At 40.2% G+C, this 20,629-nt stretch overlaps 1 protein-coding gene across 1 annotated transcript in view; it reads right to left on the reverse strand.

Moving 5' to 3' along the window:
• The window catches only part of LOC109087451 (multiple C2 and transmembrane domain-containing protein 1-like), a 158,295-nt gene that overhangs the window by 48,984 nt on the left and 88,682 nt on the right, over positions 1 to 20,629 (reverse strand). Inside the window, exons 7-10 of the mRNA XM_042756655.1 lie at positions 18,031 to 18,195; positions 17,813 to 17,943; positions 10,410 to 10,596; positions 3,720 to 3,843 (exon numbers count right to left, since the gene is read on the reverse strand). Coding sequence (XP_042612589.1) covers positions 3,720 to 3,843; positions 10,410 to 10,596; positions 17,813 to 17,943; positions 18,031 to 18,195 — 607 coding nt within the window. The remainder of the gene's footprint in view (positions 1 to 3,719; positions 3,844 to 10,409; positions 10,597 to 17,812; positions 17,944 to 18,030; positions 18,196 to 20,629) is intronic.

Here is a 20,629-nt window from a genome sequence, read left to right on the forward strand (position 1 = left end):
TCCTACATGCTTTGAAATAGACTATTAATATACGCATGTAAATAAATGTTCATAATTTGAAGGAATATTGTTCTCAACAAAAACTTAAACAACAAACTCTTCATATCAGCTTTGATCTAAACTTTTAGTCATTAAACAAATCTCTGAACAAAACAATTGGGAGCACTTTTGTTGTTTGTTGCAGAGCATAATTTTTAAAAGCTGGGGGAAAAAATAACATCCATAATGATAATTTTATAACGGGCTGAAAAGTTAAAATGCAGTATAAAATAATTCACTTCCTTGCATGCGAATAAAAGAAGCAAAGACATTTACAATAAATGTCACAGTGATCAATGGAAAGCCCTTGCTGTCACCAGGCATATCAATTTCAGGGGTTTATTGATCAGACTGAATATATTTTTTAATTCACTGTTTTTATGCTCAGGTGTGTTTAAATGCAGTGATTACATTGGTATGCGTCTGATATAATAAAATAAGTTGACTAAACTGTTACTGCCAAAATCTTTAATTTTATACAAAAAGTATATACAGTATATTTTACAGTATACTGTATTTTTATGGAGTATCAGAAAAAATACAGCAAAACAAGTTACAGAAAATCAGTAAGGAGATCAAATTAAAGAATTAAATTTTTATTTAGTACATTTGCAAAACTAATACAAAAAAGAAATAAATAATTTCAAGCATCTCATTTACAAAGTATTCACACAAATGCTTAATTTGCCATGACATCTAGTAATTGTGAGTATTTTCATCATTCAAAAATAATTTGCATCTGCTTATATAAATGTATATTTATAGGCGCAGGAGTGTACCACCCTATTCAATATCCTTGCGACAAACTACTACGTGTCCGTGAGGCAGCTGTCTGAGCAAATTACACGCTTCGCACTGAATGAAACTTTGACTCCCCAGGTGTGGCCGAGCAGACGCTATCTGTGGGTTAATTCTGGGCAAATCCTCACAGACCGGCGAGATGAGTTCAACCTCATTCTGGCTGCAATTTGATGAGCATGCGGCGCGCTGATGTACAAAGCGGTAATTACATTTTTCAGGTCTGGAAGGCATTTTAAATGAAATGCAGGAACGGTGTTAAGCAGAAGTACCTGCATGAGAGGAGCATTTAACCGCCCATAGGATTAATATATACAAACACACTGATGGCAGCGAGGGCAGAACAGTTCCTACTTTTGTTTGAAAACTGATTGTTAACGAAATTGCCGACTGCCAGAGTAATGTCTGCATCCGAAGCGATCTATGTGAAGTATTGAGTGGCTCTATTCAGAAGGAAAGCAGTCTCCTGTCCCTAAATACTGTTGGTTTTACACACTGTCACCATTTATCCTGCTGGCCTGGAGTGGAGGCACTCCAGATAAAAGCCTCAATTAATTACAATGAAAAGGAGGGGTAGGACAAAAAAAAAAAAACACACTCGGTGGTGCAAAAAAGAGAACTAAGATTTCCCTCTCTTTTTCTTTTTCCTCCCGGCCACATTATCTTTTATGTCCACTCTCCTTCCCTTCCACTTTTCCCGGACTCTCCCTGTCTCCAGTGAGTTCTCTATTAGAGGAGGCACTGTTCCGTGGCCCGTAACCTTGTTGGCTGACACCTCGATGCCAGGGCCGATTGAGACGGTGAGTCCGTGAGCGAGTCGGTGCTCTTAGAAAAGCTTTGTGCGCCGGCGCTTTGTGGCGGGAGAGGAGTGTGAAATCAGAGCTCATGAGGAGGCCACGGTTTCCCAGGGAACACCAGACCGTGCTACGAGGTCAGCGTAGTGGGCCGGACCCCCGGAGAGGAGCGAGTAAAGGGCCGATTGCAGAACTGTGCAGCGAGTGGAAAGGGGGAGGCTAAAGGGTGTGAGAGGGGAGGGGGGTGGTCTGCCATTGAGCATGTCTTAATTAAAGGCGTCGATTAGGCGATTAGAGAGATGGTGAACGCAAAGCACTTAGCGGAGAGGAACCTCGCAAGATGATCCACCTTAAGAGTGACGGTGCTAATGACCTCTACGTCTCTGCATCTAATTCTCTCTATCTCTCACGCTCTCCCTCTGTCTTTTCGCTCTTTGTCACTCCTGTTTATTTCTGCCGCCTCACACCTTGTCTGCAACCGATTGTGCAGCCTTCATTAATATTCTTGTGCTGCAATTCTCAGCTTCATTTCCCACACAAGTGGTCAAATCAAACTCAAACCAACTTTTCCTGCAAAATCGCTAAACAAATATTTTTCAGTGTTCAATATTTTTAATAGTCCCAAACTCACGACAATGATGCTATCTGTTTGTCTGACCAACGGTGGATGATTTGGAGTGTTTGAGAACAGCCTTTATTTTTGCAATTCTGTTTGATGTCATTAAAGATGCAAAAATTACACTCTTCATCTTTAAAGAAATAATTCAGCTAAAAATAAACATTCTGTAATCAGTTAATTACTATGTCTTTCCAAACTGGAATTACTTTTTTTTTTTAGTGTCTAATACAAATAGAAATACTAAGTAGAATGTTCAATCTGGGGTTTTTTATTCTATAAATGGAATTTATCACAACATTGGAAAGGTTGTTTCCTAGATACAGTAACTCTCATGGGTTTGTAGTGACATGAGGGCGCATACATTATTTTGTTTGATGTGGGGGTAAACACTACCATTCAAAATTTTGGGATAAGATTATTATTATTATTATTATTATTATTATTATTATTATTATTATTATTATTATTAAGAAGTCTCTTATGCTCACCAAGGCTGCATATATTTGATAAAAAATAAAGTAAACATAACATTATTATTACAATTAAAAAATGAACGCTATCTATTTTTAATATATCTATTTCAATATATTTTAAAATTAAAAAAGACTTAAATAAGATTTTATTCCTGTGATTGCAAAGCTGAAATTTCATCAGCAATTACTAAATTTTTCAGTGTCATGATTCTTCAGAAATCAGTCTAATATACTGATGTGATGTTTAGTAAACAATTATTATTATCATTGTTATTATTGTTGTTGAACAGTTGCACTACTTATTTCTGTGGAAACCGTGATACATTTTTTCAAGATTCTTTGATGAATAGAAAGTTCAAAAGAACAGAATTTATTTGAAATAGAAATCTTTTGTAAACTTTTGATCAGTTTAAATGCATGATTGCCTTAAATTTAACAAAAAAATTAAATAAAAAACTGAGCCCAAACTTTTGAATAGTAGTGTATTCATTTAAGCTATGTTAAAAGTCACATGGAAATATCTTATTTGAACATAACACACAGAAACTGAGAAACAACTGATGATTCAGTTGCAATGAGGTCACAGTTTCAAGAAAAATTACAACTAATACATTTAGATGCATTTTAATTCTGGTGTAGTATTAATAAAAAATAACCCAAAGTGAGTGTGTTTGTTAATGTCTCACTCCGATTCGGAATAAGAATCAGCTCACTGCACCGTCTCCAATCTTTTTTTTTTTTTCAACTTGATAATTCATAGTGCCAGAAACTAGGCCTGCCCACTGCAGACCTAATTAAAAGTAAGAATTAATGGAAACCAGAGCAGTCGCACAAGAAAAAAAAAAAATACGTTTAAGAGACACATTGATCTCAGAAGCCAACAATCCATTAGCAGAGGGCAGAATGCAATATTATCAGCCTCCCGCTGACCATTTCAAGGGAAATGATAGTCTTTAACTGCGGACAACAGAGTGAGAAATCATATGTCAGGATCACTGAATGTGTGTGTGGGAGGGTTTTTCTTACCTGTAACATCAGCTGCCATCAGCCCCTCTGCTCGGATCACCTTCACCTGCACCATGCCCACATCTTTAATATTGTGAAAGGATCTGAGCAGACTCTGTTGAGGTCAAAGAAGAAGAAAAAGCATTTGCAAGTAGAAGAGACTCCATATCCACTGACACAGCTGAAGAATATACAATAGTCCCAAGAAGCATTTGAACACTTAATTCACAATTTTTTTTTTTTTTAAATAAATTTCACTGCATACAATAACAATATTTTAATGAAAGCGATGAAACAAATGATGCTAGATGTTTTCTCAGAACTAACCTCACCTAAAAGAATGTTTTGCTTGTATATGTGCTATATTTGATATATACAGTATATATTATTAAAATAAAGAAATACAGTAAATGACACTTTGTAATATGTAATAAACAATGATATTCCATTATATAAAGACATTTGAAAATTAAGTGTTAAATATGTTTTTAAAAGTGAACACTTTTTACAGAAAGTGTTGAAATACTTTCTGTATATATGTTGTGAACTTTGTAAGCTTTAGAAATGCATTACTTACTGAACTACTGACTGAAACTATAACCAGCAATAGATGTGCAATATAGAAATATTGCTTTGTTTTAGACCACTCATAGTTTAAACTTCATAAACACATTTAAGCAGCCAAGATAAATACTCACGCATGATCTCGAACAAATACAGATGCTTATAAAAAGTAAAAAATGCAGTAAAAAAGTAAAAACTAAATGAAAATGAATAAAGCAGTGCTGATGTGAAACCCGAGTTATATCAATTCATTTTCAGAGTGCATGTGTGTCTATACTCACATCCATGTTCCTCCGAAATAGAATTTCTTTCAGTTTCATATAGCTAAATGAGCAATTAAACAAAAAGAAAAACAGAAAATACTAGCAGAGACGCGACTAAATTCTAAAACCGTAAATCTTCAGGAGGTGGATATACTGCTCAAAGACAAGTTCATCAGCAAAGACACTTAAGCATGATTTATGAGCGAGTCAATTACGCTCATACCGATAAAAGCCTCTCATTGAGAGACCATAATACTCCATTACTGTTCCTTTGTGTGTCTTTTGTAGCATTAAAGGGGCTGACATTTAGCCATGAAACAAACTAGGCATCACACGCTAACTGTGTGGTCACAGCATGAGCAATCTCTCTCTCTCCCTCTTCCCCTCGTTTTTCTCCACATTTTATAGCGTGTACGGTTTGTCAAACAAAAAGAATAGCTAAAAACACACCTATAGTAATTAAATACATACAAATGAATTTCCTTTACAAAAAGATGAAAGAGAGCAAACAGACTTCTGTTTAGGATTTTTCTTCTGAGAAATAAGATCCTAATATTGATAATATAAATACATCATAACAAAAACACATATTAACAAAGTATAAAAAAAAAAAAAAATACAAAAAAAAAAAAAAAAAAAAAAATGTATCAGTATAAAAAAAAAGAAAAACAAATCAAATAATTTTTTTTCTAAAATAACACTGTATTTAATAGCTCTAATATTAAAAATTTTAAAGCTCTCTTATGCTATCAAATATCTTAATTGTTTATTTTTATTTTTCCTAAGTAATTTAAATGAAATGAAGCTTAGAACTCTTCTGAGCTATAAAAGAGCAACCTCTGTATATTGGAAATAAAACTTTCGATGCATGCGTGTCTAATACATGCACAGAAATGGAAAGTTGTCCGTTAAATTAAATAAAATGCACCTGTACATCTCTGCCCTCTATATGAACCACAGTAAAAGTCAAAGAAACTCTTGATATTTTCAGACGGACACTTTCAAATGCGAGTGAATGGAGCTGGAGTGACAGAGATGACACAATCTCACTGGTGTGCCGTCAAAAGCACTGGAGACTTCACTTTAATTCACTTTTTGGCAATAAGCCCTACACATACCCAGAGGAATAATTATAATTTGAATTTCTCAAGTCGGGGCCAGGCTGCAGACTTAACTGGCTTTGCCTGTTATGAACGATATTATTGTTAAAAAACCTCTGATAGCAAACGAGTGGAGATCGAGTGGGGGGGGGGGGGGGGGTCAAGTGATGACTGAGGGGGATTTTTTTTTTTTTTACATACATTCAATCCATGATTTCTCAGTAGATATCAAGGGTTTGTTATTTGTGATTATTGCAGCCTTGAAGAAAAGTGACAGATTTTTTGGGGAGGGAGCTGGTGCATTTCCATAGCAGAGGAATTTTAGATATGCAAAGGGTGCTGGCTTTTCAGAGCCCTCAAAAGACAGGCAAGGAGATTGAAAAGCTCAGGAGATGAGGTCTCTTTATTTTTTTAATGAAAGGCTGAAGAATATACCCCCCACCCCCAGGTTTAGGACTGGCAAGGCAAGGCCAACTCATATTGCACACCGAGGAGGAGAGAGCTTTAGTCCCATTACAGGAAAGGGGTAGCACATAAACACTTGCGCACACACACTCAGAGCCTCTTCTAACCCCCAACCAGACAGTAGGGACCGAAAAGCGAGAGAAGGGGAGGGAAGAAATGGCGGGGCTGTGTCTTGAGTGACAGCTTGTCACCGTGACGTCTTATTCCATCTCTGTTGTGGAGAAAATGAATGTCACCGCGCGGAGCCTTATGACTCGCTGTCATCTCGCAGGCGCTCACCTTTTATCAATGCTCTAAATAACATTTCAAGCCCACCGTCTCCCAGCCGGACAATCCGGTCAGGGGACATTAAATCGGATGACTGTGAAATGTCATAATAAAAATGGAATGCTAACAGCTTCCACCCCCCTCTTCCCTGCCTCCCTCTTTTCCTCCTACTTCTTACACACACACATTGCTGTACTTGTTCACATTTTGATTTGGAAGCGAGTGACAGGGCCAGAGAGGAACTGTGCGCCTCCACTTCAGCAGAGGTCACCCTGGCCCTGATGCCCATTAACGTCCATTACACACGAGTCGCCCGCACTCACCCGGCTACTATTAAAATGCATAATTTCACTCTGCTTACAACAACAGCTGTGAAGCGGAGATACAGTCCTCCTCTCTGGGAATACTGAGAAATAACTGCTTAAAGACTGAGATCAATGAGCTCCAAAAAAGATGCAATCGTATTTGAGGCTCATCTTTCTCATTTTATTTTTATTTTTTTAAATGAGAATGACTAGAAGAATGTGATTAAATGCAAATCTATAAATAGAAAAGAGATATAAGCTCTAAAATGTTTCAGAAACACGAAGGCTCACATATATTATATAGTTATAGTTATTTATTAATTCACATTTTTTTTATATGTCTTATGAATAAATGTAATAATAATTATTATTATTATTACTATACTAATCTATAGTTTCTGGTTTCTGGCACTATGAATTATCAACTAATATACCAATATAAATTAACATGAATAAATAATGCATTATTATATTGTTCATTGTTAGTTTGACAATTATTAGTTTGTGCATTTATTAAATGTAAAAAAATGCATTATTATTATTATAATTATTGTAATAATCCATTATTACAATTAATATATTATGTGTTAGCTCATCAATTACTAGTTTTTTATGTAAATAAATAAATGCTGTACAAATATTTTTTTTATTTTTAACTATTGCCTTAATTCTACATACACAACCTTCTGTAAAGTCTTATACATTTATTGTGCGCACACAGAAAGATAAAGCTAACTCAACTTTTGGCAGAGTTGTCTACTTAAATTAAAAACTTACATGAGTTTTTACCTATGTCATGTTGTGGCACTTGTGAAGTAAATGAAAGAGTTGGAGATGTGATATGACGTGCTGAATGACAGGTAGACGACAATAGATGTCTTTATTCTCTGCCATTAACGCACGTTGTCAAGGCTCCTGGGCCCACACACCCTGTATGCAAAGCGCTGAAAGTCATGTGATATGTCTCTTCCACTTTAAAGGGTTACTTCACCCCAAAATGAAAATTTTGTCATTAATCACTTACCCCCATGTCGTTCCAAACCCGTAAAATCTTCGTTTGTCTACAGTCACAAGCCTCCCGGTTTTCATCCAAAATATTTTAAATTGTGTTTTGAAGACAATTAAGCTTTTACAGGTTTGGAACGACATGGGGGTAAGTGATTAATGAAAAAAAATAAAGTTTTGGGGTGGAGTATCCCTTTAATGATGTGTCTAAGGCTGGTGCAATGCTGCATTAAAAGGCTTAATTGTGTTCTGTGCAAACACCCCCCACCCCAACCCCCATCCCCGGCAAGTGAGGACATCCACAGTTTAAATTGGGAGCATCTGCAGTTTCACAGCATCTCTATACCTCCGCCACCCAGCCTCTCCCCCCAACCTCCCGCTCTTAAACACTTTATTTGTTTGGAGGACGTCGGCAGCCTCCTGGCACTTCAACACTGAGCGTTGATAACTAGTTATGGGCGTTTTGCGCCACAATTTGGTTATCCTCAGACAGCTGATCATACAGTGATAGAGAGGAGGAAAACGTTGGAAGCCCACACTCTTGCAATGACCCTGTCTATCTTGAATATGGGTGCACTACCACCTTGCCCGAGCTAATCTGTTTAAGGCGTATTGTGCGGCACTAACACCTGCATTTTCTGTTATCTGCCACGCTTGATAAGGTACATCTTTATTAAATTCACTTCTGTGAATGGGTGTCAAGAAGGGAACCGGGAATATGCTAATAGTAGGGACAAATTAATGTCTTTTTTTTAATCCACTGTACCACCACCCCCCACCCCCCCATCTTTTCTTGAGCATATCTGTCCCTATCGGACTGGAGGCTAGGGTGCTAATGAATGCCTAGATGCAGAGTACAAGGTGGGGGAGCGGGGAGGGGAACGAGGGAGCAGAACATTTATCCTTTACCACTATAAAAAAAAAGGTGAAATAGCTTTTCTTTTCATTTTGCACACCAGCCCCTCCCATCTCACCGACCAGTACCCCATCTTTCCCCCCTTTCTTGTCAGGAGACACATATTTCTCCTTCCAATTCTGGTCCAACAGCTCCCCCTAGTGGATGTAGGGTGACAAGATGGCATTGAAGAGCACGACGCCGCTAACCCGTTATACGCACGGTTATGTAGGTCACCCGTCCACCATTTGGCCTGTAGAGTGTTTTCCTCCAGTACTTAACCGAAGATCAAACACATCTCCCAGCATGACTTCCCACTTCAATTAGAGCAAAGTATTGCGCACAAACCTGTTTTGCCAAGAACCAGGTTAGCGAAACGTGCTGGGCCTGCGGAAGCAAACCTAAACAAGTTGAGCCTCTTAAAACAGTCGTGATTCAAGAGCTTCTTCAGTCGCGTTACCCCTGAGAGCAGCTGTATCGAGTGTGAACAAAGAGTGGCCCTTTTGTTTCAGCCCTGTCCCTTTCTATTGGCATGTAAAGAGGTGGCAGAGAGCCGCAAATAGCGGCAAACGAAAGGTTAACAGGCTAAAGACAAAGCGAGAGGCTGAGAGCATTGTGCTAGAGTGAGGACTGGAGGGCCTCGGGGCCATGAAGGGCCAAGGGCCTCCGCATAGGGACACTGGGCTCCTTTCAGCCCGGGCCTTTCAAGAGCACACCCTGCCTGAAAAGAGCCTGTCACAGCCCCCCACTACTGCGCTCCTTCACAGCGCTCTATCCCAATCAGCTCCTCTCTTTTCCTTTCCTCAGAGAGCGGGGAGGCCCGATCCTTCTCTCTACAGGCCTGAACCAATCTCTGGCCCCCAGAGGTTGAGCGCTTTTCAAAAGGAGGTCATATTGCTGAGGTTCTGCCAGGTCTGAGAACCTGGCGCCAACTGAGATGCAATTCAGCCCCGTCTATGCATATGAGGCACATATACACTGAGAGATAACACTTCAATACGCTACGTTATCAGAACATTACATTTGATGATTTACTAAGACAAAGTTTAGGCCGAGAGATGTGACTCTACAGTGACATTTATCGAAAAATAGCCCAAACTTAACTTAAAGATGGTTACAATTTACCAAAAACATCTACAATAAGAATAAGATGAGACATTTCTAAACATAGATCACATTCATGAAAACAAAGAAGTTGGGTTTCTAAAGAGAAATTCTCAGAAGTTTGTAGAAGGACATTCTAAAGAAAAGCTCAAATATTTTCATTGGAACATCCTATTGTTTTTCTTAAGAAGAAAATGACAAGTGTTATCTGATTTTATGGCGGTTCTTGTCGAAGACTCAGTAAACAGCTCAATGGAAAACACCTCAAAGGCTGTCTTTTTATAGGCACTCTCACATGTGCTGAATGCTGCTAAAATTTTATAATTAGAAAATTAAAAAGAAAGACCACATTTGATATTTGTAAAAAAGTCATTTCACAGTGACAGACTGTTGTTTACACAAATCTTTAAAAACACACTTTTTAAAACTTCTGTTTTAGAACAATCTTAAGAAGAAAAAAAATAAGAACATTCTTATGAAATGTTTTTGAAAATACAAAATAATTTCTATTGCCAGGAGGAGACTGAATAACAAGGGTGTTTCCATTGACTGTTTTATACTGAGCTATGGATATTTTCTATCACTAACTCTCACAAACTTTTATGCATTTTTACATTTTCATTAATATGCTGTTTAGCATGTTTGTCAAGTCACATTTCTTGTTGGCTGTATGCACACTCAATGTGTTTTGAATATAAGAGATTTGTCCTTACATATCTGTGGAGAATCTCTTTCCTCTCGTGGAGGTCGTCCAATACGTTGACGGACAGGTCAGCAATGGAGACAGCAGTAGAGGCTGTGAGCGTGACCAGCAGCACCAGTGTGCCCTCACCCTCCTCCAGAGGCAGGTCCAGTCTGTGTGTGCACTCCTTTGAGAGAAGAGAGAGGTCCACCTGGCACCTGACACACACATCATCAACATCGTTACACAAACACATGATGTCTTTGAATGGAAATCACACATCTCTTATTCGATCTTAAGCTCCTCACTGACAATCTTCTCACGGTAAAGGAGTATACTAATTTTTATGTTTAAGGTGAAGCTAGAAGTCAGTAGTCAACATAACACATAAATATTAATTAGTCAACATATTAATGGTTGTCACAACACCACTTTGCACATAAATATTCATTTGTTTACATATTTATTTTTTGCTGTTTTTATAAAACATCTGCATTATGTATTGATTCTGAAAGGTTTGTACAGTAGCAAATGACTTGCTCATTTCCATTCAAAACAGGAATTTAAACTGTTTATTATGATTTAAGAGGAAAAGAAGAAAAGAAAAGGTGCACTACTGTTCAAAAGATTGGAGTCAATAAGATTATTTATTTATGTTTTCATTTTTTATTCATAAATATTATAACTTTTACTCAGCAAGGACACCTTAAAACTTGAAAACATTTAGAACAGTTTCCACAAACATAATAAGCAGCACAACAGTTCTCAGCATACTGTACTACTATTACTAATAATAGTGACAAAAATGATTCAAGTAGTGTATATCAGTATGAGATTTATGAGCTTAATTCCTCCGCATGTTCCCACTGTGATAGGGCTGCACAATTAATCGAATTTCTAATCGCAATTACAATTATTGATGCTTCTAATCGCATCCAATTCCTTATGATGCCACAATTACACTGTGACAGTCCATGTATTCTGCATCTTAAGATGCGTTTTTTTTTTCTTTCTTTTTTTCAGTTATCTTAAGAATTTTAAGTTTTATTATAATACATTCATGAAGAAATCGTCAATTCAGGTACTAGTTTGAAAGCATATTCAAATGCGTGCATCCAAACAATGATATAAACATAATTTAATGTAAATTGTGATAATCGTAATTAATAATCGCAATTACAATTTCAAGGGAATAATTGACAATTATGATTTTTGTCATAATCGTGCAGCCCTACACTGTGACAATGTATTCTTCTCTACAGGAACATCATGCAGGTACTGAAAGCTTCAATTGATCCTGAATGGAGTAACTAAAGTGAACATCAGAGCTGGAGCACGCTGGACAACTCATGGTCAGAGGAGGACACAAGTAGATGAGCATTTAATGGAGAGAAATAGCCAATTACAAGAATGCCACCCGACTGATCCTGACATGACACCTCTATGAACAGGACGACTGGTGTAGGGGACGGACAGGAAACTAAGGAAACTTTGCTGCCTCATTCCCACATCGCACAGCCATTAACTCTACTGTCAATCACTCCTTGTGGGGTTTTGTCAAAGGCTGCAATTCTCAAACTCTTTCCCTCATTATTCCTCTCTCACTCACACACAGGAACTGTCTATGAGAGAACAGTTTGAAGCATGAATGACTTTAGCTGCAACATACCATACAGCAAACCTGTTATTTAATAATATTATACAGTTCTGTAGAATTACAGTTCTGATCGGTCAATTGCAGCATTTTTTTTTATGATATAATGATAGGTAAATTGTATTTCATCACTGTGCAGTCTCTTTCCGCTTACATAATTATTATTTTTATTTTTATATTATTTTTATTTTTTAATAGTCTAATATATTTATTTGTTTGGAAAGGAGCTTTGCAATGAGGTCCTTAACACTTTGTCAGGGTTTATTTTGCATTAATGACTGACTATGAAACATAGCCACAATACACTTTTAACATTAAAACCCAAAAACAGTAAAAAAAGATTTTAGTGATTGCCATAAAAATATTTTTGCACACTCTCTCCATCTCTTGTATATTGTCATTTTGATCACAAGCACTTCTGAATGCCAATGGAATGGTGAATTTTTAGAAAGGAAAAAAATACAGATTTTCTTTCAGAGAGGAGTTGCATTCTGTTTGACGTGAACTGTAACAATTTTTACTCTATAAATCTTTTTTAACTCCACGGCCCCTCATTATCCAAAGCATCAAAGGACCCCCATGTAGACTCAGATCCTTAAAAATGTTGTTAAATAATCTGAAATTTAAATTAAGATTCAAGAACTGGATATTGCTTAAGTGCTATAATGAATTTATATGACTTTTTCACTTGATTGAAACTTGATTACAATTTAAAGGTATTTTTAAAATTATTTTTAATTCACAAATGGTAATTTCTCTCATTAAAATATTTTAGAGCTTGACATTACAAGTAAAATGTATATTTATTGTAAAAAAAAAATCCATTATTTTTTAAAGATGTATTTATTTTGAATGAAATCACACTTCATATATCCAGGTTTTCCAAGACCATGGGAGTTGTAGAGGGAACAAACTAAAATAAAATATATGATGTCAGTTTACATTTAGATTTTAAAGCTTGTTTTCTCTTATTTGAAATCATTAAGAAACCCTTTTGAAGTCTGCTGAGAACATCTCTAGGTTACGTATGTAAGCCTAGTTCCTCGAGGGAACGAGACGCTGCTTCGAAACGCTTTGGGGAACGCGCTTAGCGTGAGCGAGTCTGAATATCGTGTGTAATCTGTCTCATGGAAGAGTGTGACGTCACGGACGGGGTGACGTAAGCGACCAGGAAGCTATAAAGGCACATGCCGCACAGCTGGCATCAGCTTCGAGTACCAGCAAGCGCCGGCAGGGGTGCCGGGGGTATGGCTCCGAGACGCAGCGTCTCATTCTCTCGAGGAACTAGGGTTACATACGTTACCTAGAGACGTTCCTCTTCAGGAACTCGAGCTGCGTCGAAACGCTTTGGGGAACAAGTACCAACGCCGCCAGACTTCCAAACCCCTGCCTAGTGTGTATCCGAAGAGCACAGCTTAGGACGAGAGGACAGAAGCGCCTGGAGTAACTAGCATGTCTAAGCCATAAATCTTGCAACTGTAGAGGGCGTGGACCACCCCGCAGCGTTGCAGATGTCCAGCATGGATACACCTGCTAAGAAGGCCTTGGAGGCCGCCATACCCCGTGTGGAGTGAGCCTTGGCTCCCAACAACAGGGGAGAGACCAGAGGACTCATAGGATACGTTGATAGCCTCGACTATCCAACGACTAAGAGTCTGCTTAGACGCAGGAGAACCCCTCTTGGGGGGACCATGGCATACAAGCAATTGGTCTCTTTTTCTCCACATGGCAGCTCTGTGGACGTATGTGTCCAGCGCTCGAGCTGGATACATACAATTAGCTTCTTCTGGTCTGACTCCCGGAAGGGAGGAAGGCAGAAGGCCTGCAGTACTATTGGTTGTGGTGTGACAGAGGGAACTTAGGAACACAACCCGCTCGAGGATATAGAAGTGTTTTGGCCATGCCGGGCGCAAAGTGAAATGAGTAGGGGCCACTGAGAGGGCCTGAAGATCTCCAACTCTCCTCAGAGAGGTAATAGCCAACAGGTCAGATGTCTATCTGATATATATTGGATCGGCTCGAATGGAGCTTTACAGAGCCTCCAACACCACAACCAAGTCCCAGGGGGGACACGGGACCGTACTGGAGGCCTCAGCCTCAGCGCACCGTGGAGGAAATGTATCAGTAGGGGGTGTCTTCCCACTGATTGTCCACCGAGAGGGACATGGTATGCTGCAATGACCGCCACGTAAACCTTTAAGGTGGAGTGGGTCAACCCTGCAGAGAACCTGGCTTGTAGAAACTCCAGAACTGTACCAACTGGGCAGTTAGCTGGGTCAAGCTGGCATGCTCTGCACCATGAGGTGAAGAGTTTCCACCTCAGGGCGTACAGTTTCCTTGTTGAGGGAGCTCTGGATTGGAGGAGGGTCTCAACAACCTCGGTTGAGAGACCGGATGCTATGAGCTGTGCCCCCTCAGGGGCCACACCCACAGTTTCCACAACTCCAGGCGAGGGTGAATTATCGTGCCCTGCGCCCTGTGAGGGTGTAGGTCTGTCCTGATCGGTATCTCCTGTGGAGAGCCGTCGAGGCGGCGAGACCAGATCTGAGAACCATACTCGGCCCGGCCAGAATGGGCTACTAATAACAGCCGAACCCCATCCCAGCGTACTCTCGCCAGAACTCCTCCCGGGAGCAGAGCAATAGGGGGAAAGGTGTACAGACGAAGCCTCGGCCAGGTCTGTATCATAGCGTCCAGTCCAAGAGGAGCTGGATGAACTAGAGAGAACCAGAGGGGACATTGTGATGTCTCGAGTCGCAAAGAGGTCCAAAAACTTTCCATATCTGCTTCACCACCTCAGGGTGAAGCCTCCATTCCCTGGGCCTCGGCCCCTGTCTCGACAGTATGTCAGCTCCAACATTCAACCTCCCAGGAAAATATACTGCTCTGAGCTAGAGGAGTTTATCCTGGGACCACAGAAGGATCTGGTGTGCCAGCTTGTACAAGGGGCACAAACGCAGACCTCCCTGCTGGTTGATATAAGAGACCACCGCTGTGTTGTCGGTGCGCACCAACACATGGTGACCTCTCAGGTCTTGGAGGAATATTTTAATGCTTGATGCACAGCTAGCATCTCTAGACAACTGATATGCCAATGTAAAATGGCGACCGCTCCACAGACCTCGGGCAGGGTGGCCACTCATGACCGCACCCCAACCAGTGAGAGATGCATCCGTCGCTAGTGTTACATGGCGACCAGGAGCTCCCAGCACCAGGTCCTGATTCAAGAACCAAGGCAGCGCCGTGTGACCTTGATAGTTCAAAGTGGATTGCCCCTCGGGGAAAATCCCTTGGTCTTCAGCCACCACTTATAGGGGTCTCATGTACAGCAGGCCAAGAGGTTATCACGTTGGACGCAGCTGCCATCAGACCCAACAATCTCTGAAATTGTTTGACAGTGAGTTACTGGCCTTCTTTGACTCTCTCGACTGAGATGAGGATCGACTCGATACGAGCAGGGGACAGTCGTGCCTGCATCGCGGTCGAATCCCATACTACGCCTAGATAGGTGGTTCTCTGAACTGGAGAAAGTACACTCTTCTTGGCGTTCAGTCTCAAACCCATCTCCCCCCATGTGGGCGAGAACGACATCTCGATGTCGAACCGCCATCTGCTCTGATTGAGCTAAAATCACCAATCGTTGATATAATTTAGTATGCGGATGCCCCGCAGTCGCAGTGGAGCCATTTGAGCAGCATCCACGCACTTGGTAAACATGCTGGGTGAGAGTGCAAGGCTGGATGGAAGTACTCAATATTGGTACGCTTCGCCCCCGAAAGCGAACCTCAGAAACTTCCTGTGTTGTGGAGGATGAAGACATGGAAGTATGCGTCTTTGAGATCTGTCATAACAAACCAGTCCTCAGACCTGATTTGTGGTACAACATGCTTTAGAATAAGGCAGTTTGAACTTCAGCCTCATAACTGAGCGATTTAACTGACGTAGATCTATGATCGGACGCAACCCCCTCATCCTTCCTTGGAACTTGTGAAATACCGGCTGTAAAACCCCGGATTTCCTGTCTTGAGGAGAGACCTCCTTCCCTAATAGGGTATTCACTTTTTGTTCCATAACCAGAGCCTGCTCGGGTCCGACCAACGTCGGAATAACCCCGTTGAATTTCGGCGGTAAGAGCCGAACTGAATGCAATAGCCTTATTGCCATATGCAGGCCCCATTGAGATACATTTGGCAGTCATTCAAATGCTGCTAAATGATCTACTAAGGGAATCAGTCTCTCGAGACGGACCTCTGGTGTAACTGAGGCAGCTAAATCGGCGCCTGAAGTAAAACACCATTCCCGGCAGCCGATCTAACTATTTTAGAGACCCCCGAAGGGGTTGCGAGCCTCTCAGCACCGCTGATTTAATTCCTCAGAATTAAATGCAGCTAACCAATCAGACTAGTAAACACGGTCTGGTTTGGTAAGATTCACATCAAAACTGAAAGTGATGTCATACACGCGTTGCCTTGGCAGTGCGCGAGCCGCTTAGTCACACAAACAATATTAATCTCCTCAGAGATAAATAGCTGCAGCTGCGAGTTCACGGTCAGAGGGGGAAGGAACCTCAGCGCGGGCTTCCGAGCCTCGAGAACGAACTCTAGGTCTAGGGAACACGGGTGAGATAGGAAAAGCCGTCTCCAGCCCGTCCCCAGATATGCGAGAAGCACAGTCAGCCCCCCTTATTTTTCCCGCGAGCTGACTGCGCGAGCTGCGCTCCTCATTAATGCTGCTCGTTATAATGTTTAGGCATAATATGCTTGTGAAACTGATGCTTGTGTAACTGCGAGCTCATCGACGCCCTCCGTGTCAATCTCCTCGGAGAAAGAAAGGCAGTGCGTCGCGGCCGTTACTCGGGTGGAAGGACCGCAGCTCGGGCTTCCGAACCCAGAGATCAGGCAGATCTGGCGGGTGAGGTAGGAGATAGGGATGCGCCCATCTCCATTCCCTCCAGCTCATCTATCTGCGAACCCAGCGAATGCAGGCGCCGCTCCGCCTCGGCGAAAGTGCGACCAACACCGCGAGGAACGCTGGCGAAGACTCCCTCTCGAGGAAAGCCCTCCGGGATTGAGGCGTCCGCACTGGCCGTACACAGTGCAGGCAGACGGCTCCCTCAAGAGCTGAATCAGCGTGCTTTGATCCCAGGCAGATCGCGCACAGACTGTGTGTATCCCCACTCATGATGTAGCGAGGGCAGGGAGGAACACACAATCTGAAACGCTGATCTGGATTCGCCTTTCAAATGTCTCATCTTAGCTTTGCTCTTTGACTATTGCTTACTCTTTGAGGAGCTAATAGTGACAAACAACAATAAATAAGACTGACAAGACAGAATGACATGCACACACAGAGCGCTTGCTGAAAGACGCGAAGCTGATGCCAGCTGTGCGGCATGTGCCTTTATAGCTTCCTGGTCGCTTACATCACCCCGCCCGTGACGTCACACTCTTCCATGAGACAGGTTACACACGATATTCAGAGTCGCTCACACTAAGCGCGTTCCCCAAAGCGTTTCGACGCAGCTCGAGTTCCTGAAGAGGAACCAATGTTATGAAGCATAAGTTCTTTTATAAACAAGTAGGCATGGTGACACCTAAGACAGCTTGGAAAACTCTGAGCTGCACAATGTTGTCCTTCTATTACTGCAGTGAAAATCAAATTCTCATGTTGCCAAAAAGCTACAGTAATTATGAGCCATAATTAATCACCTCAGACCATGAGAGTGTGAGAATAACAAAACTCCATATACATACACAATAAAAGTTAAGTGCGTGACCAACCTGCCCATAAAGTCATCTTTCTTCCCTGCATCTTTGTCCCAGAGGGTGACGTCAATGAATCCGCCCTGTTCATCATACAGGTGGAAGTCAAACTGCTCTCTCCACTGGGGGTTTAGTGTTTTTGGTATTGTCTGCACAGAAGAAGCACACTAATCAGAATTTGCCTTCCATGAAAGAAAAATTCCCAAATGAACAAGTAACTTGAATACAGCTCATACCTTACTTTTGTACTTTTGATGTCCCATTCTGAATTTGACATAAGGGTCACTTAAGCCATTGGCATCCATAGGCTGGAGGTCATGGGCCTCGATGAGACTAATGCTAACGATGCCTCTCCACAGCTGAGCCTTCCTGTGAACGTCCGATAACCTCAGACTCTGATGCTGCAATGTGACCAAAACACACACCCATACACACACTCACGTCAGGTAAGATACCATCCAATGTGAAAAGAAAGTCAGTGAAATTAAAGCTGAACGGCAGACAATGTGTTTGTGGTCAGAAATAGAGCAGCAACAAACTGCAGCAACATGGAAGACATATATTTTGGGAACGTGATATGAAAGGACAACATACACAGAGAGAATGCATGGCACTGCAAAGACAGAGACAAACACAGCCAGCAGTGTGTCAACGGTATCTTTCCATGAGAAAAACAGGAATATACTGTACACTAATTTGCAAAATTTTTGCGTCGCAAGATTTTTAAGTTTCTGAAAGACATCAGTAAAAAAATACAGTAAAAACAGTAAACAGTGTGAAATATTACTACGACTGAAAATACTGATTTTTATTATTATTTTACTTTAACATATATTAAAATGTAATTTATTCCTGTGATAGCGAAGCTGAATTTTCAGCATCATTACTCCAGTGTCAAATGATCTTTCAGAAATCATTCTAATATGCTGATTTGTCACTCAAGAAACATTTCTTATTATCAATTTTGAAAACAGTTGTGCTGATTAATGTTTTTGTGGAAATGTGATATATATTTTTTCAGGATTCTTTGATGAATAGAAAGTACGAAAGAACAGCATTTATTTCAAATAGAAATCTTTTGAAACATCTTTACTGTCACGTTTGATCGATTTAATTCATCCTAGCTGAATGAAATCTAACTGACCCTAAACTTTTGAACAACAATGTATAAAATAAACAGCAAAAACCTACTAAACCTATTCTACATTATCTAATGAGGTGAAACTCATGAAGAAATGTTTATGGTCAATTCATGACACTTAATTAGTTAATTAAGCTATTGTTATTTTTTTTTTTTTTTTTCAAGAATAATTGTAGTACAACAAATACTAAAATTATATGAATTTTATGATTACTCATTTATGCATTACAAGTAATGAGAGATCTTATAATTTGTAATATATCTACTTATTATGTCTTTTTTGTTGTTGTCGTTGTTGTTGGGTTTTTTTTTTTTGGTGTTGGAGATAATTATAAACTGGGCAGTTTGTGATCACTCCAAAGCTTACAACTCCAACTTCAACTGAGCAAGACATCTGCCAAACAAACTATTTTAATGAACAGATATCTCTGTGCTTAATTTGGAGTCCTTATTAATGTTTCTTTTTTAAAAATTCATTTCATTAAACCTGTTCTCAAAAAACACACAGCTTTGATGTTAAAAGCAGGCAGCTAATGACATTCTCTCCAGATATTAGTGTGATACTCTGACTGTACAGAACCACTGTAAACTTACTCTTTTTGTGTGAGAGTTAACATGAGCATTCAGGGCTCTAATGTGATCTTTGCCCATGATGCAGACCAAAAACAAGCAGCTCGTTTGGTTTGGTGTTGACTAACTGTGACTAAATAGGCTGCATTTCCTCAGTGAAATTGAAGAAAGTATAAAACCATGAAGTAGATTCAAAAAGTAGAACTGGATGTAAGTACTGTATAATTTTGTATAAAAACGCTGTGTTAGCATTAATTTTGATCTTACATGCACTTCAGGGTAAAGTTTTTTATATTCATATATCATAGCAGAAGTCTTAATTGAAGAGATGTATCAATTACAAATCCCGCTTGATTTGCATCTACAGAGCTCATCGTTTACAGTATTTTTGAAATGAAAGATACACAGGGAGTATAAATAGAAGAAACACCCAAGTGTGCACTGCGAGCTGTGTAAAAGTAGTTATCATAGCGCTGTTACTGTACATTCCCGAGACGTAGCCTACATGGCCCACTTTGGAGCTTCAAAGGCTTGGGTAGGGTAAGCCTTTCAGCATGAAGTCCTTATCCACATGCTGGAGAGCCACTTTCATGTTTTTGGGCCTCTATGGAAGTTGGGCTCCAACATTAGCCAAAACAAAACTGGAGTTACTTGACCTATGCTGTGAACATGCAGCTGAGAGCTGTGCAGTTTGTTCTCATGAGCAGCGCAAGTCAATGCAACTAGGATGCATGTTAGAAATGGCTTAACCTGAGATTCCACTTGAAGACCAGAAATTATCACTGAAACTTACACTTAGTAGACAACAGAAAGGTCTGCTGTACACATGCATGCCTGAACCAGAGACAAAGAGAGTAGTACATTATTCCTGTCCCGGACCAACATGCCACGTTCATACAAAACAATCCATTCACAACACAAGGAAGAAGAAAATAACAAAAATAAACAAAAACCTGTCATAAAACTCCAACTTAAAGATTAATAGTGAGGTTGATGAGGAACAGCTTAACATTTTAAAAAATGTCGCAAACAAAAAACCGCCGCCACCATTAGACCACCTGCTCTTTTGAGAATTCTTTGAAATATTACTACTCAAATATTTAAGTGTTGTTTTAGTATTACTT

Source organism: Cyprinus carpio, chromosome A5 (genome assembly GCF_018340385.1).
Source record: "Cyprinus carpio isolate SPL01 chromosome A5, ASM1834038v1, whole genome shotgun sequence".
NCBI lineage: Eukaryota > Metazoa > Chordata > Actinopteri > Cypriniformes > Cyprinidae > Cyprinus > Cyprinus carpio.